This window comes from Dipodomys spectabilis, unplaced genomic scaffold (assembly GCF_019054845.1).
Source record: "Dipodomys spectabilis isolate Male_0828 unplaced genomic scaffold, ASM1905484v1 ptg000024l, whole genome shotgun sequence".
NCBI lineage: Eukaryota > Metazoa > Chordata > Mammalia > Rodentia > Heteromyidae > Dipodomys > Dipodomys spectabilis.
Genome location: NW_024870701.1, coordinates 29,763,520 through 29,781,910, shown reverse-complemented (window position 1 = coordinate 29,781,910; position 18,391 = coordinate 29,763,520). Strand labels below are relative to the sequence as shown.

At 39.6% G+C, this 18,391-nt stretch overlaps 1 protein-coding gene across 1 annotated transcript in view; it reads left to right on the top strand.

Annotated features, from left to right (window-relative positions):
- Mbd2 (methyl-CpG binding domain protein 2) overlaps window positions 1-16,483 on the top strand; it is a 62,574-nt gene extending 46,091 nt beyond the window's left edge. The window contains exons 4-7 of the mRNA XM_042675107.1: window positions 6,101-6,191; window positions 7,370-7,547; window positions 12,395-12,532; window positions 16,009-16,483. Coding sequence (XP_042531041.1) covers window positions 6,101-6,191; window positions 7,370-7,547; window positions 12,395-12,521 — 396 coding nt within the window. The 3' untranslated portion in view covers window positions 12,522-12,532; window positions 16,009-16,483. The remainder of the gene's footprint in view (window positions 1-6,100; window positions 6,192-7,369; window positions 7,548-12,394; window positions 12,533-16,008) is intronic.
- Window positions 16,484-18,391: the final 1,908 nt, after the last annotated feature.

Genomic DNA, 18,391 nt, shown 5'->3' with positions numbered 1-18,391 from the left:
TCTCTCTCTCTCTCTCTCTCTCTTGTTTCTCCCTGCCCCCCCCCCCCCAAGACCCAAAGATGTTTAGCAATGACCAGAGACAACTTTTCATTATTACAACTGGGATTATGCTATTGACATCTAATGAGTATAGATCAAGGAAACTGCTATGTATTTAACACAAGTGTCTATACTGCCAAGGTTGAGAAACACTGCTTTAGACTTAGACTTCCAGGACTGCTTAGGGCTTTTTTTCCTTCTTGACTTATTGTAACATGGAAACATCTCTGTTTCCCAATTCTCTCCTATCTTCTATTTGTGAAATAAACTCAAAGCCCTTTTGAGGTTTTTCTAAAGTCTGTACTGTGATCATAATATAGAAATGGGTAGACTCAAAATAGGAGGAAAATTATACTTTTGGGAAATCTTAATTAAAAGCTGTCTATATTCTCCACTGGAGTAGAAATAGAACAACATTCTGATCTTCTCTAGGCTTCTGTCTCTTCTTCTGTAATGCTCTGCCAGCCCCTGGGATTTCCTGATTCTTTATCCACACTTCTAGCTATTTGGATCCTTGTAGCAATTCTTTCCATGGTTCTTCCCAGTAAAGAGCTTCAAGAAGGAAAACTTCTTGGGTTATTTTAATAAGGAATTAGAGGACAGCTCCTCTGTACTACATAGATCCAGTCAGAACTGTGTTGTGTTGTCCTGCTCCTTCTGAGAAATTGACAGGATGCAATTGTATTACAGCATTTCCCTAAGTACTGTGCATGGTGTAGAGGTTTTCTTTCTCTACTCTACTCTCCTTTCCACTTTCTACCACCACCAAAAAATATTTACAGCCTGAGCTGGTACCCACCTGGGTAGACTTTAAAATGCATTTTAATACATGTTCTCCTGCAATGAAAGAGTAGGAAGGTTAGTATCATCCTACAGTCTTTTACAACCAACATGCTAGAATAATTTCTACTTCTTCTGGTATAATTAGAATTAAAACTCAGGAGTTATAGGATACCACCTCTCTGTGTGTACTACTATTCTCTCTCAAACCAAACCAGTCTTTCTCAATCCAAGATAATTGATACCTGTATCAGAATCACCTGGGTATTTGTAGATAGATAGATAAACTAATTAAATAAAACAAACCCAGACCTGTAGGACAGAATTTCTGAGGGCGAGACTTTAGAAGATAATATTTAAAACAAACTGCCTTGGTTATTGTTCAGTATAAAATTACTTAGAAACACTGGGCTTTGCTTAAGCTGTTTCCTTGGCTAGAAGTATTCTTTCCTCTTCTGTGTGCCTATAAAATATTTTACACAGTTTTCTAGAGTTACTTCTTTCTAAAAGCCTTCCTAGATTCTTTGAATTAAGGATAATTTTATGTCCTCATTATTGCAGTTATTACAGAGTTTTGCTTATTTTCCACCTAGCAGAGTTCTAGAGAGCAGGAGATGCCAATTAATGCCAGTTACTCTCAACTATTGAATTGCCTAGCAAAGTATATATTTTTTTTGCCTAGCAAAATATTTTGCTTGTATGTTTTGCCAAGATGTAAGCTGTCCTGACTTTGCAAAGAACACAAATCTGTTTGTAGTACATATTAATAAGCTCAGGCTGATGGAGGGTAATAATAAACATGATCAACCTTGATCTGTTGTATGAGTGTTTGTATATGGTTGTGAGGAGTTTTTGTTTTTGTGATCCTTATTTTTTCTCTCTGATTCTCTTCTTGTAAGTTGACAAATTTCCCAATGACCAAGTTCATGAAAATGCACCAGTTGTATTCTGAGGTAGTTTTACTTTTAGTAAATAAATTTGCTGGCTCATCTCACTGAAGCAGCAGCTTTTGTGATATACCATCCTGTTTGTCATCTGGGAGGCTAAGACAGAGAGGCTGAAGCACTTGCATGGGGCTCCCCTGATGTCCTATGTGATGTCCTATGTGGAGAGAACTGTGAGGAGGAAGGTTGACAACTAGCTCTACTGACCACTAAGATGCTTTCTCCAGAAGTGCGTTGCCCCATCCATGTTTTAGACATTTTTGTGAGTTTAGATGACTTAATCCTGTCCTGTTTCTCTCTTACCAGTTTATGATATTGCCTAGACCATTAGCAATAGAAGGTGATGTACATGCGAGAACTATTAGTTTTCTAATAGTGGATTGGAGAGGCATGTAATAACCAAGAATGATAGCACACACATTTTTGGATTTTATGCAATTGTTAAATCACTGTTCCTTTGGTGTATTTATTGAATACTTGAAGTCATATCAGATGACAAGATTAAGTTGAGAGAGACACATCATTGGATTAGGCAGGTGAAGTCAGGTTTCCAGAATAGAGTGTGCTGGAAGAGAGCAGGACCTGTGGTGAAGCAGGACGATCTCCATAGCTGGAGAGAGTCGTGCTGTCAGTGATACGGTCTGACCTTAGGATGGTTGGGGAAGCTTTTTGACTTAGGCTGAGGAAGACATGTCCCCTGTGGTACTTTTTCTAAAGGCTTGAAGGCTACAAAGTGGCTGCAAAGAAGGCTACAAAGCTAATGAAAAAAGATGGAAAAAAAATAGAATTTGAGGAGAGGAGTTTTTTTTTTTTCTTTGTGATAAGGGCATATTTTGTGACAATTGGATAGAAATGGTGACAAGGTAATAAAGTAGAGTGGTCCTGGAGGAAGGGAGGGAGTGTGTATGAACCTCTCTGAAAGGAATGTACTGTACCTTGGTCATTGTCTCATCTGGGTTAAATACGGGTTTATTAAAAACCTGAGACTGTAAACCTAAATTCCAAGGAAGTGCCTCGTGCTCCTTCCACCCAATCTCCAATGGCTATTCCTGTAGCCTTGTCTTTTCAGGGTACTCTGGCAACTGACTAGCACAGTGTTGAAAAGAATAGCTGCCCTATGTTTTTCCTCTCTCTTTCTTTTCTTCTGCCAGTCCTGGGGCTTGAATCCAGGGACTGGGCGCTGTCCCTGAGCTGCTTTTGCTCAAGGCTCGCGCTCTACCACTAAAGCCACAGTGCCACTTCCAGCTTTTTCTGTGTATATGGTGCTGAGGAATTGAACCCAGGACTTCATGCATTCTAGGCAAGCACTGCAGCACGAAGCCACATTCCTAGCCCCTATGTAAATTTAAGTGCATTTTCAATATAGAAAGCCCTATTAGAATACCTTGAAAAGAATAAAATGGAGAATAGACTGAGAAGATGGATATAGAGCAAAAATGAATTAGTAACCTAGAGAGATGTGATCAGGAAGTGGCCTTGCCTTACTGTTTTCTTTTCATCCTGGCCTTCTTCCCTCTCCAACGTTTTCCCATTCCCTTTACTTCCCTGGGAATGGATGGGCAAGGACACACACAGACACACACACGCACGCACACACGCGCACACACACACACAAACACACACACACACATATCTATTTTCTTGGCATAGCATTCCATATTTTCTGCTACTGAACTCTGTAGGTGATGCTCAATATCAAAGGAACTTGAGCAAAGTCTGCCCATGCTTATCAGATTCTGATTTAGCTGTAGTTGAGGGGTGTCAGTCAAATGACACTCCGTGCTACTGGGACTTGATGAAATCTGGAGCTATTATACTCATGTTTTAAGTGAAGATTTACTTTGCAAAATTTCCCTTTCTGTATTACCTTCCTTCCTACTGACAAAGTAAAAGAAGTAAAAATGGCAGGATTGGGTTGGAAGTATGCATGGCTTAAGTGGTAGAGTGCCTGCCTCTCAAGCATGCATGCCTAGTTAAACTTCCAGAAGGCCCTCTCCTCTCCTGAAAAGGAGAGGATCAAAAATAATCTTTTAACAACCGAAACTAGAATTTTTAGGTATAAAATATTGGCAATCATGTATGTTCGCAGTTCACATGCTTTTAGTTTTTAGTGTGTTGATTTATTTTTGAAAATCAAATTATATTGTAAGTCATCCTTCAGTATCCTCAGGGAATTGGTTCCAGGACCCTCTGCTGATACCAAAATCCGCAGATACCCAGATCTCTTTCAGCAAATGGCATAATACTGGCATTTATCTGTGAATATCCTCCCATCTATATTATGCCTAAGTGTCTTGTAATACTTTATCCAATGTAAATGTTATGTAAGTAGTTGTTACACTGAATTGTTTATGGAATAATGACAGTGGGAAAACATTTGTAAGTGTTCAATAGACACAATTTTTTCTGAATATTTTTGGTCTGTAGTTGGTTGAAATATATGCAGAGCCCATAAAGGACTGAGTGTGTATGTATACATTCTCATATACACATCTCTGAGGTCTTCCTATTCTGATTAGAAATTAAATGACTTGTTTTCTTTGCTTTTTCTATAAATATGGTGGTATTCAAAAGAAAAAGGACATTTTTCTACCAAAGAGTAAATAGTAAACAGCGTTTCTTGGGATATTTATTAAGGGATATTTATTACATTCATCAATTATTATCTTAATTCAACCCTTGATATTCTGAAGATTAATGTTCTTCTCACTGGTGATATAATTTGTAGGGAGAAAAAAGGAGATGTAGCTGTATACCAAAGGTACTTAGAGGACAGAAAGCTTTTTGTTGCTGTTTATTCCTTTTCATACTGCTATTCTGTAATAACTATAGTTATACTACCATATCTTTAAATTCATTGGAGGCAATTATTCCTAAGACTGACCAAAATTTGCTGGAAGGAAACATATAGCCTTATTCCTATGTGACAGGCGCTGTGCTTCTTTAATTCCCAGTCATGTGACGTGAAAGTCATTGCTTTGTTTGCAGAGGGGGAATGCAAAAGCTTCTGAAGAAGCTGTAGAACATGTCAAAGTCATACCTCTTGTGGGCTTTGGGGCTGGGACTTCAGCATGGGTTTGTGTGTCTTTCATATCCTTATGCTGAGTGTAGTAACTCCTGTTTTCAGTCTGTAACACATTACTGTGTGTCTTTAACCCATGATTTAAGATACCAGAAAGAGAGTCTCCAGAATCTCCCCTCCGCTCCCCTTTGTCTTCAGTAAATATGAGGCTGACTAGAAAAGAAAGAAGGCTTGAGCATGAAGGCAAGATTTACCTTATTGGCTATTGCACCCACAGGCCATGCATAGCACATAGTAGGAACTCAATAAATATACGCTGAATGAAAGATGTAAATGAGAAATAGTGGCTAATTAGAAAGACTAAAGTGTAACAAGGACAAAAAAGTTAAAAAACACAGCTATTTGGATAATTTAGTGTTTCCATAAACGATTGTATACCTCAGTAGCCCCCTAAGGAATGAAGAACCTTCTAGTATACTCATACATATCCAAATGATGGCCTGGGGCTGCTGAACGACTAAGGTGTGACTTACCCCTTTGTAACAGGGAGAAGGTTAGCCAGTGTAAAAGCCAGATAGTACTAACCTATTTTAGAAGGCTTCTATTTAATAAAAAAATTTGGTCCCTTTTTTCCCCTGTAAAGTATGCTGAAGGGGTAGACATCATTGTCTTAGAAACACCTATGTAGGCTCGGTTTTTGCTTAATGATTTGGATACAGAGACTGATACTTGTCTTAATTATTTCTTTTTCCCTAATAAGTTTAACATTAAAATTTCATGCCACATGAGCTTTAAATTAAATTATATTCTTTGGAAGATACCTTATAAAAATTGACTATGGTATATAGCATAAACAGTTTGAATACTATAAAATGAATCGATTGCATAAAATAACAAAACATATTTTGAGTAATGTCACCTAAAAGATTTATGCTGGGTGCTGGTGGCTCATGTCTGGATTGTGGTTTGAAGCTAGCCTGGGCAGGACAGTCAGTAAGATTACAATGAAGAACCAAAAGAGCCAGAAATAGAGCTTTGGCTCAAGTGGTAGAGCACTAGCTTTATGCAAAAGAAGCTCAGTGATAATACCCAGACCCTGGTTCAAGTCCCAGGACTAGCACCAAAAACAAAAAACAAAAAGTTATGGTGTGTTGAAATAACTCATGTTTGAGCATTATGTAGCTTGTTATAAGGAAAAGTTGAGAGAATTATAGGAAACTATCAAAATGGTTTAAATTTCATTATTCAACAGCATCGATGCGCTACTTTCTTGTGTCAAGAATGTATCTATTAACAGTGATATTTTGCCTTACAGCTTTTCTGGGAGAAGAGGCTACAAGGACTTAGTGCATCAGATGTAACAGAACAAATTATAAAAACCATGGAACTACCTAAAGGTCTTCAAGGTATTATTTAAGTTTAGTTGAGCAGATATTTATTAAGTACCTACTGTGTGCCAAGCTTGAGTCTGTGGATTCAGAATTGACTCATGGCCATGTTTCTTGCTGGTTGATGCACCTCTTGTAGTGAAGGGAAAATGAACATGGCAGTTCTACATGGTGTAGGGTTACTTCCATGAACATATTACTGCACATTTTCTTTTTTAATGCTTGAAACCTTTGGCTCAAGGATAGGTTCATTGTGTGCTTGTGCTGCCTGTCTGTGCTGCATAAGTTTCTCAAGCTTCTTGATTACAGTAGCCTCCAGCCCCAACATTTACTCTTTCTCTTATCCTCTTACCAAAAGAACAGCTAACAGCTCTCTTTCTGTCATTCTCTCCACAAGCTGCTGCTGTACGTAGCAGAGGGAACTTGCACTTTGGTCCCTAACAGCTAATGGGATCTGCCAATCACATGATAACTCCAAGTTCTAAGGAAGCATTACTTTTCTGTTGTTACAACTTTGCCTTCTAAATCTTGATGTATCCTACATTGATCAAGAGCCTTATAATTTATAGTTGGGCTATTGTTTCATTGCTTCATCTTCTTGAAAATTACTGCTTTAACTAAGTAAGTTTAGAACTTTAAAACAGTTCACTTAGATTTTGCCATGATGCTGGTTTTCTACAAATAGTCAAGATGTGCAAGTGTTTACTCTATAAGTCTGAAAAGGCTGGTGAAGCTGCAGGAGTAGTATGCTTTACTGCCTTTTTCTTTCAAGTTCTGAAACAAAACAATCATTGAAGCATTGCTGGAAATTAATGTCCAAAATACAAGGTGAAACTATTATAGGATTTATTATTTGGGATACTTGTTATAATATAGTGCCTTTATAATGGATTCAGATTATTTAAATAGTTTTCACTATTTTGAGGAAATGTGGCTGACTTTTCCAAAGTTTAGTCACTTTGGAAAATGTATTGAAAAGTTTAATTTAAAACACAATTCTTTTGTTACTGTTATTTTAATATTCCTTGTTAGTGTACTTACTACTCATTAGGTGGACATTTATTGTTCTTTGTTGCTTTGGCTTATGTGCATTTTAAATAGGTGATCCCACTGAACACAACTACCGGTTGTGTCATGTGGGGTTTGCTCAGCATAGTGGGAATCTTCCACTCAGTGGTGCTTCTTTCTTGTTGCAGGAGTTGGTCCAGGGAGTAATGATGAGACCCTTTTATCTGCTGTTGCCAGTGCTTTGCACACAAGCTCCGCACCAATCACAGGACAAATCTCCCCAGCTGTAGAAAAGAACCCTGCTGTTTGGCTAAACACATCTCAGCCCCTCTGCAAAGCTTTCATTGTCACAGATGAAGACATTAGGTAAAGTACTTTACCTTGACTTGGAAAACTTGGTTTTTGCTTGTGGATAAATATTCTACTGCACATGAGACTTAGCTCCATTAGTTGAACATCCCTTCTTTGAAAAGTTAAATCCAAAATGCTACAAAAGCTGAGCTCCAAAACAATGATACAAGTGAAAAATTTGTACTATAAAGCTTTGTTTTAGGTATTAAATTTAGGTATTTTAAAATGGTGTATTAAATTATCTCCAGTCCGTGATTTACATGAAACAAGTGAAGTTTGTATTTGGATTAGGTCTCATCTCCAAGATACCTTATGATGCATACATCTATCCTCTAAAAGTCGAACTAGTGGCAAGTGGTAATGGACTTTTGTAACAAAGATATGCTCAAAAAAGATGGACAGTGCTGCACATCAGAGACATCATTACAAGAGCATCTATTGCCAGATCAATTATGTTTGCTACACTTCATTTTTGCAGTGTTTTTTTTTTTTTTGCTAATTTGGCCTTCTGAACTTCTGGCCTAACCAGACTTATCAGGTCTTTATGTATGTTCTTTTTGTTTTCGCTTTTGTTTTTCTTTCTTGAGATTGAACCCAAGGCCCCCACATGTAAGGCAAGCACTATGAAGCTGGCCTACATCTTCAGCCTTTTCTTCATGCCTTTTATAATTGCTTCATGTACATTTGTTTGTCTACAAACCAACTCTCCTTAAAGGAGATGATGGCCATAACCATACTCCTTTAAGCTCAGTTGTATTTTCAGAGGTCAGTTTAGTTCTCCTCATTATGTTTACTTCTCTTGAGCTCAATTTAGAGATTGATCTGTACTTCACTTTGTTCCAAGGAAAAGTATAATGTAGTTACTAAGTTAAACATACATATTTATACACACACACATACACAATTATACAAGGTGAGAAACAAATGAAAAAGAGCTAAGGGTAAAGCTGTAAAACAGTTAGGATAAGAAAGGATATAAGCAACATGTATTAGCATGTATTAACATCTTTTATTTCTTCTAATGCTGGGCCACAATTTAGGTTTTTAACAGCAAATAAACAGTAAAAGGAAAACATCTGGCTCAGATGGTAGAATCTTGAAAATGTTCTGGATAGTAAGACCACAGAGAAATTCTTGTTAGGATTTATGAACCTCAGTACTAGAGTACTATTCCTAGTAGAAACCAGTAGATGGCACTTTTGAATCATAATTAAAAATAAAATTTGTATTCTGTTCTAAACCTATAAATAGTTGATATAAAATGTTTCTAAATGCACAAGTCTATCTAGATTTATAATTAGAAAGCTTCTCTTGGGTTTTAAAGTAATTCCTTTTGCAAAGGTATAAATGAGTTCAAAGTTGTATTCATATGCTTTGATTGCATGAGATGTATGATCTGCAGTTTTGGAAAAATTAGAATAACAAAATGAAAAGTCAAATGATCTTGCTTTTTGGGCTTATTCTTATTTTTGAGGAAGAAAATTACATGGGAATCAAGTGCTTTTCTGTCTTGGGATGAGCACAGAGTGAGCAGTAGGGACTCCACAGGTTGTTACTGGGTTGATACCCTGGGCATGCCAGGGCTGCCACAGATCTTTTGACAGTAGAGGGAATTATCAAAAGCCAGCTCTGGACTATTTCCTGTTTTGGTAAAGTTCCCTAACAAATTATTCATTTGATTTAATCATTTGAGCAGAAATTATTAAGCAGATATTCCTTCTTGAATTAATGTGGGTTCCAAATAACTGACTGCAGATGAAATTATGATGCTTCCTCTCATTATGTAGTCAATATGCTGATTTCTTGCAAACCTCTGATCAAAGATAGCATTCTTGCACAGGGGCCATGCCATCCTCCTGTGCTCCATTTTATCTTATGTGCTGCCAGAATGAACACCCACCTGAAGATTCCAAATTTACGTATATGTATTTTCGGCAAAGTCGATATTTTCATCCATGGGTAATTTGTTTTCTAATAGTTTATAACAGGTTCTCACAAGCGTTACAGCCATCTGTGAACTTGCAGTCCAGATCAGCAATCTCCAGGTTCTCTGCTCCCGTCTCCCAAGACTGAAATCAAAGTTGGAGACTGTGTTGCCTTCAGGAGCTTGGGATTTTCTTTCGAGCTTGTATACTTGTTCATTCTTGTGGTTGTTAGGCTGAAACCTCTGTTCTTTGATTGGCCATGGGAAAGGGGCTGCTTTCAGCTCTAAAGGTGGCCTGCATTCCTTGTCCTCTGGTCCCTGCATGTGCTCCTACAGAGGCGTTTCATTTTTACTAGAGAAAATTAATTGTACAAAGCGGTGTTTTTCATTTTGATCTGTCATACATATGATGTACTTGGATCAGATTCACCCTTTCTGTTCTTTCTTTCTTAATCCCTTTCTCTCCACCTTTAAAAAAAAAGTTTTTTTCATTATGCCATATTCACATCTATATGTAATGTGCTTTGTATCCATATGTATACTATACCGAGCTTTCTTTTTAATTAGCTCAAGATCAGTTGACCAGTAACCTAATCATGGAATGATAGCCCATAATAGTTACCAGTTTCACTCACCTTTAAGGAGTAAAATTATGCAGAGTGTATACGAGGTGTATGGGGGTTCCTGGGGAACATCTTAGAGTTCTGCCTCCCATAGTGGCAAGCACTTAAATTTCAACATCCATAAACGTGGGAAGTAGTGCTCCAAAATTGGCAGTTAATTATGTTCAAGAAATAATATTCAATTAAAATCAATTATGAATCAAAATTAATATTGCTCAAGAAAATTAATTGTGGGTTTTAGGGTGTAAGATAAAGTGCCATTCGCTCCATTTGCCCTATCTTTCCTATAGGATTACTCCCAGCAACTGCGCCTTCTCTTGTTTTCTGCCAATGAGACATAAACTTTGGATCACTGGGCAAATGTTGTCTTTGTGACCCTACTCCATTATATAAAGGTCTGTTGAGTTTCTTTCTTTTATTATGACAGAAGATATAGAGCTCAGATTGACTTAGTAAATACTCCCTGCCTCTCAGCTTCCTGGCTTTGTTTTCAAAATTTATTTAAAATATAAAACAAATATTAGCTGTACAGTTTGAGGAGCCTGCAGGGACTAAACATACCGGGGGGGGGGGGGGGGGTAATAGAGTTTTCCAATCGTGGCTATGCTTCTTTCTGATGTCTCAGGTTCGGGCCGGGCTGGAGTCCGTCTTCCTCAGTGACTGGGAGAAAACTAGACTTCGTTTTCTTCCCGAGCCCTCAGTTTCCCTGTCACTGTGCTACTCCGCACTCTCCTCTACATCCATCCTCATCATCTTTCTTCTCTCGGAGGAGGGCCTCACCTGTTCTCTGTTTAAAGCTAGCCTTCCCATCTTTTTTTCTTCTTTATTGTTTTGGAGGGATTGGGCTTTCAACTCAGGGCCCCATAGTTGCTTAGTAAACGCTCTTCCACTTGAGTCACTTAGCTTTTTTTGTAGTTGTTGGTCATGGGGCTTGAACTCAGGGTCTGGGCACTGACCCTGAACTCTTTTGCTCAAGGCTAGAGCTCTACATTGGGTTTTTCCAGTGTTCTGGTGGTTAATTGGAGATAAGAGTCTCATGGACTTTCCTGCCTGGGCTGGCTTTGAACTGCCATCCTCAGATGTCAGCCTCGTGAGTAGCTAGGATTACAGGCGTGAGCTGCCAGTGCAGGCACGCACTCACCTTTTTGGTTTAGGAGACGGTGTCTCACACTTGGCTGTGATCTTTACCTCTCTGCCTCCTGGATAGCCGGATGACAGATACAAGCCTCCACATGCCAGTGTTCTTCCTGCTTGTGCTTCTCTAGTTGGCTCTGGGTGTAAATTCTGTCTTGCCCTTTCAGGGAGCTAGTCTCAGTTTTTTTTCTTTGCTTTTAAAAGGTGAAATATGGACCGGCAGCTCTTCTTCCTGGGTTTTATTTTCTGTCTGATGGTTTGGAGCCTTTATTAGTACGTTCACCTTCCTGGTCCTGGTAGTCAAGAGTTGACCTGGTATCTCGAATGGCTTTGCTTATCTCAGTTGAATAGATGCTTTTTGGTTTCTCTGTTCAGTTCAGAAGTTCATGTAGTTGTGGCTCTTCTGTGCTAACCTGTTGTCTACAGACACGGGAGCTCAGGAATTCTCCCTCCTAACAAAGTCATGAAGAGCCAGACCTCCTCCCAGCACGCCCTGCCTCTCTCTCAGACCTCCTCCCAGCACGCCCTGCCTCTCTCTCAGACCTCCTCCCAGCACGCCCTGCCTCTCTCTCAGACCTCCTCCCAGCACGCCCTGCCTCTCTCTCAGACCTCCTCCCAGCACGCCCTGCCTCTCTCTCAGACCTCCTCCCAGCACGCCCTGCCTCTCTCTCAGACCTCCTCCCAGCACGCCCTGTCTGTCTCAGTGCCTCACCAGAGAAGGTGCTTCTCCCTCAGTTGCCCTCTGACCTCTCTCGTGTTCCTGTTTTCAGGTGATGTCTAATTGTTCTGTATAGCAATAAAGGCAAACCTTCACATGCTTGGAACTTTGCAAGTTCAGGAAGAAGTTACTGAAAGAAAACTACTGCTTCCAGAATTCTCTGTGAGACAAGGGATAATTGTCTGAGACCATCCTTTTCTTTTTTAGGAGAAAATCTGTTTTAAGTAATTTCGTGACTTATTTTAGTGAGGATGAACTCTTGTTGCAGTTTTGAGCACTGGAGGCATGGCTTAAGTGGTAGAGCACATGCCCAGCAGGTACAAGGCCTGAGTTCACATGCAAGTATGGCAAAAGGGAAAACCAACAAGATAAAGAGAAACCTCAGTGTAAGAGAAGATGTAGTAGTTCCTTATTTTCATTACTTGTCAGATTGTCAAGGTTTTTTTCTTCTACTTTTGAAAAGGAAACAGGAAGAACGAGTACAACAAGTCCGCAAGAAATTGGAAGAGGCGCTGATGGCAGACATCCTGTCCAGGGCTGCTGATACAGAAGAGATGGAGATTGAAATGGACAGTGGAGATGAAGCCTAATGTGTGATCAGGTAAACAAACACCAGACCCAGAAGCAGGTGGCTCTTATGCTGTTTATTTTCTTGTTGTTTTCCCTTCCCAGCCTCCTCAGCAGAGAATACAAAGCTGCGCCTCTGCATAGTTACACATGTGCTAATTCTCCCATTTGAATTTAGAGCCATATAAATTATTTTTATCTGTTTGTTCTTACTCAGTGAGGACATTTGACCCCCAGGTTAAACATGCACCAGGTGTTAGAGTGAAGCAGGAGGAAAACAGGACCCAATCAGGTGGGAGGAAAGGTTAACCTGAACTGCATTGTGTCCCCTTTAGAATTATGCTTGCAACATAGACAGAATTCTTCCCTTATTGTATGCTCTTCCTTCCATATATCCAGTATTAAAAAAACACTCAGGAAAGACACTGACATATGTAATATGTAATTTTCCCTAACACTACAAATTTTGGCCCTAAAACCACTAATGAGCTACAAGTACAACCGTGGGTTTTTTGTTTTTTGTTTTTGTTGTTACATGATTTCTCACAGCTTCAGTGTGGCAACCTGTTTCCCAAATTCCATCCTGCATCTTGGCAGGCTATTTAGTTCCCTTTGAAGTCAAAACTGAGGAGAGGCAAGGGGTAGCTCACATGACGTGAAGGTTGAACAAAGCCTTTCCAAGGAAGTGACATTTACCTTGGGCCTGACAAATGTGTGGAAATGAGTCAGGCAAAGCATAGTCTCATTAGAAGGTGTAGCACAGAGAAACCTGGTTTATTTCAGAGCAAAGCAAAAGTCACTGCAGTAGACTATGTGTGAGGAAGGTGGGGCATGCCGTGTGGCAGCACACCTACTCCTGGGGAGCCCCGGGGTCATGACTAAGGACTCTGAGCTCAGTCATTAAAACTAGTGGAAAATATGGAAGGGCCAGTGGCGTGCTGAGGTTTGCTTATGTACACAATCCTCTGTCTTAAGACGGCACCGGTGGCTCATGCCTGTAATTCTCACTACTCAGGAGACTGACACCTGTAGGGTGATGGTTCAAGACCAGCCTGGCCATAAAAGTCTTCTAGACTCTATTTCCAAACTAATCTCCTTAGAGCAGGACTAGAAGCATGGCTCAAATGTATAGGGCCAAGCAAGCAAGCTCAAGACCCCGAGTTCAAACCCTGGTATTGTACCCTCTCTTAAAAATAAATCCTTCCAGCTACTGTAGGAAAAATGCACTGGAGTAGAGAAAGCTCTGAATCAGGGAGATGAGTTGGGAGGTGGATGTGTCCAGCAGAGGTGGTGGTGTTTTTCATGAAACTGGTGTTAGTGGGTAGGGAAAAGAGGAGGCAAGTGCAGATCTGAGATGTATTTTGAGGTAGAGGTAACTTGACCTGTGGCTGATTGGATGTGGGCTTGAGAGGATGGCAAGGCAGAGTCAGGTTTGCCTGGAGCTCAAGGCTGACAAGAGTGAGTTCTGTTGGGTAGAGGCACAGACTGAGTGCCAGGATGACGAGTTTAATTGATGTCACCTTTTCCATGGCCTCCTTAATTCAGGAGTGGCTCATGCCATAGTGTCATCGATTTTTATTCACCTGCCCACGACCTGCAATGCTATTCCATCACATAGATTTTTGACCTCACAGAACCCGTTACGTGTAGTTCAGTCTGAGTTTTGAGACTGCTTTTGTTTCCACAGTGAGGACAGGAAGACACTGTTGGCATCCTGAACTGTTTTCCAAGCTAGCAAGGATGTGCTGTGTGAGTTTCGATGAGTGTCATTTAGTTTGTGTTTGATGTCTACCAGAGAGAGACGTGAGGCTTCTTTCTTTTAGCCATGCTGCTTCTGGAGCCATGAGGCAGTGTGCTTTATGGAAGCCTCCGTGCCTGGCTCTGCCCTACGCATCAGAAGGGGCCAGGAAGGCACTCCTCTTCCGTAGCTTTTAGTTTCTTGAGACTTTTCTCCGGAAATCACTTTGGGATTAACAAGGGACTATCCAGTTGAAGTGTAGCTGGGCCTGAACTTCTGCAGATTACCTTGCATGTTGCTATCAAGTTAACACTACACAAGTTAACTTCTATACACAAATGTGTTCTAGGCACTTCACACTTACAGACACTAGCCACTATCTGTTCATTGCCTTGCACATGGGTTCATGGCAATAATAATAAACTCGTTATTGTAAATGATTGAGTTTTAATTGGTTCTTTATAAAAAGTAGCTGTTATTTCAGGTGCTAGTGGCTCACACCTGTAATCTTAACTATTCAGGAGACTGAGACCTGAGGGATCATGGTTTGAAACCAGCCCAAGCAGGAATATCTGTGAGATTCCATGTTCAATTAACAAGCAAAAAGCTGAACTAGATGCATGGCTCAAGTGGTAGCGTACCAAACATAAGCAAGAAGAAACAGGAGCCAGGAGTATGAGGCTCTGAGTTTAAGCTCTGTTCACACACACACACACACACACACAGACACACACACACTCACACTCACAAAGTGGCTGTTATTTGGGCTTAAGTTGTGTCTCATATCCTAAACTTGAGAGTGGCATGATTAGAGCATGATATAATTAAACTTGTAGGTTTTGAAATGCTAAGAAGTACTTCTTAGTTATTAGAGTTCATTTACTCAACTCGTTTAGCCTCATCTGCACCTTAAATGCTTAAGAAAATGGAGCCTGGCCACATGACTTAATTTATATTCATAATGTGTAGAATAGGTAGACTTTTAACTTGCCAAAGGGTGGGACATGGCCAACTTCTGAGGTTCTTAAGAGAGGGACCCTGAGTCTTCTAACTTAAAATTCTCTTCAGGTCTGTCAGTCTCATTTTGTCATGGTTCTTTCTCACAATGTCACTTATTAACAAAGTGGACCTGCATTTGTTTGTTTAGCTAGTTTAATAACAAGTTAATACTGCGTTGCTTAAATTTTACAGTCATGGGAACATGCCTTCGGATCATTTTAGGAATGCTTGCCAAGAAGTAGGTAACTAAGGAAACAAAGTTGTTAAAATATTTAGCTGCGAATGGGATATATCACAGGTATATTGCACAGGGCCATTTCAATCAGGATCAACACTAAGACTCAGTACATACCCATCATGTTCAAATGCTTTAAAAAAAATCAGTACAGATTGATATAAATAGATTATTGATTTAAGGAGAAATTTTCTCCAAATGTGTTTGGTAATTATGCTTTTTTTTTGTATGCTCTCTGAGTCTTTTGTTACACTGATTTAGTTAATTGTAGACAGGAAATATTTACCTAAATATACAAAGTGTAATATGAGTTCTTTGAAAATTAAATGGGGATTAAAGATTTTCAAAATACTTGGAACAATGAAGGAATATATTGAGGCCTTTTTTGATGTATGAATTTATTGAAATTTTACATACAAAGTATTATAACTGCTTAATCAAGATTTAAAAAACATATCTAAATGAAATGTAGCTTCTGATTACTTTTTCATACTTTGCTGACTTCTCACTTTAAATTTGTTTGTTTTTTTCCTTACAGGTTACTTTCGACTGACTTTCCCCAAGAGAAAATTCCTAGAAATTGAATAAAAATGTTTCCACTGGGTTTGCCTGTAAGAAAAAAATGTACCCGAGCACATAGAGCTTTTTAATAGCACTAACCAATGCCTTTTTAGATGTATTTTTGATGTATATATCTATTATTCAAAAAATGATGTTTATTTTGAGTCCTAGGACTTAAAATTAGTCTTTTGTAATATCAAGCAGGACCCTTAAGAGGAAGCAGAGCTTTTGATGCCAGGTGCAATCTACTGGAAATGTAGCACTTAAATGAAAGATTTGTCCCCCCGCCCCAGTTTTAATATAAACAGATCAGGAGTACCAAATAAATTCCCCAATTAAAGATTATTATGACTTCACTGTATATAAACAGATTTTTATACTTTATTGAAAGAGGACACCTGTACATTCTTCCATCATCACTGTAAAGACAAATAAATGATTATATTCACAGATTGATTGGATTCTTTCTGTTAAAAAGCACACACAGTGAGTAGCCCTGATACACATTGAACATTTTGATCCTGGGCCTTCCATTGGAGTCAGAGGTGGTGGAGAAGAGCTCACAGCTTTGCAGTGTGTCTCTGGACAGCATGGGAACTGTGCTTTCACCAGGAGTGTGACATTGTCACCAGGCATGTGCAGTTTTTTTTTTCTTTCCTCTAACAACTACTTTGATAATTTTGTAAAAGCAAGACCCTTTCTCCCCTGTGGCATGAATTATGTGCACAGATACCCTTTAGGTGTCACTTGAAGTCCACGTTTGTCATTTTGTTAGAGTGTTTTGCACTTTTTCATAACCACTAGCTTGTTACTAAGTTAACAGGTGCAGGACAGACCCCTCACCGTGGTGACAGAGTTGCTTAACGAATCAGATTGTAGTACCTTACTAATCCATATCCAATCTTCAAAACACTAACATTGCTTTCTGTTAAAGCTCTCACAAGACTAACTTTATTACCATTTTGTGATACCTAAATGCTAAAGGTGGCATTACATTATTCAATGAGTGTTAAAATGAACACAATCTGTCAACAAGACAGGAGGGATGGTTATAGGCAAGTGCAAGCAATTGTAAGAAATGGAGCAAAAATATTGTCACTCTAGGGGAAAAGTTTTTGTACTTCAGATCTTGATTTCATTTAAAGTTAGACCCAGTAGAGCAGTTGCCTAGCATGTGTGAGGCCTTGGGCTCGATTTTTGGCACTGCAAAAAGAACAAAATCAAAAACAATTAGAGTTAAAATGATGTGGTCAAGTTATGTGTCCATGTCATGTGTACATTTAATTACCAGTACCTCCAGCTCTCTTCAATCCTAAAGAAGGGAGAGAGGAGGAGGGGGGTGGTCAAAGGAATATGACTGGCTAAGTTGGGGCTGTTGTGTTTCTGGATCCTTGTTATCAAACTGTATTAACATATCTTGGAATTCTCAGTTTTATATTCAGGTGATCGGCCATGTATTTCTGAGGAGTAGCCCTGTTGGTGGTTGGGCGGGCAGTCCTACTGTCTTTGGGAGGACTGTTGAAGGGGACAGGAAGCACAGTGCCCTTCTTTGGGCATGTCTGAAAGCCCCAAATGGGCTGGGCTTGTGGAGTGAATGTTGACCTCTTTTAAAGAGCTAGTATGACTAATTAGGATAGATATCCAAAGGACTTTTTTCCCTCCTCCCCAAGCCCTAGATTCTTCATTTTTAATTACCTTGGGGTGTTTTATCTTGGTGATCATATATTTTAGAGTATAATTTCAACTAGGGTAGATGTACTTTTATAAACAGATTTTTTTAAAAAAACTAAAATCACAACGTACACACTAGATTTTTCTTTTCTTGTATACTTTGCACAGGGAGAGAACAGAGTATGAAAGCCATTGAGTGGTGTCTTACGGGGGACCTTGCCATAGGCCCAGGGTTCTCCCAGTAGTATACCCCTAGGCTGTGTCTAAAATGAAAGTCAGCAAATCACTTTGCACAGCTTGTATTTCTCTACCTGGGTAAAAGCAAGTCAGTTGCTTCATTGTGCAAGGCGGAAGTCCAGGAGTGATTCTAGAGTCGTTTTTCCCTGTCAGTCTTGTTAGAACTACTGTACTAACCCTACTGTTGTCACCTGTGCATCCTCCCCAGCCCCCAGCCACTGACTTCAGCTTAACTTTTCCTCCCTCTGGTCTTTGAGTGGCTTCCCCTGTCCACTCCCCTTCACTCTCCGCTCCTCTCATATCATTACCAGAGTGATCCTCAAAACAGGGAAGTGTGAGCCTGTGTCTTCCCTGATCAAAATCTCTCGTTTATCTTTGTGTGAAGTTTTAAATTTCAAGGTTAAGCACTTTGAAATGAGAAGAACCGGGGTCTGAATCCTGGTTCTGGCCAC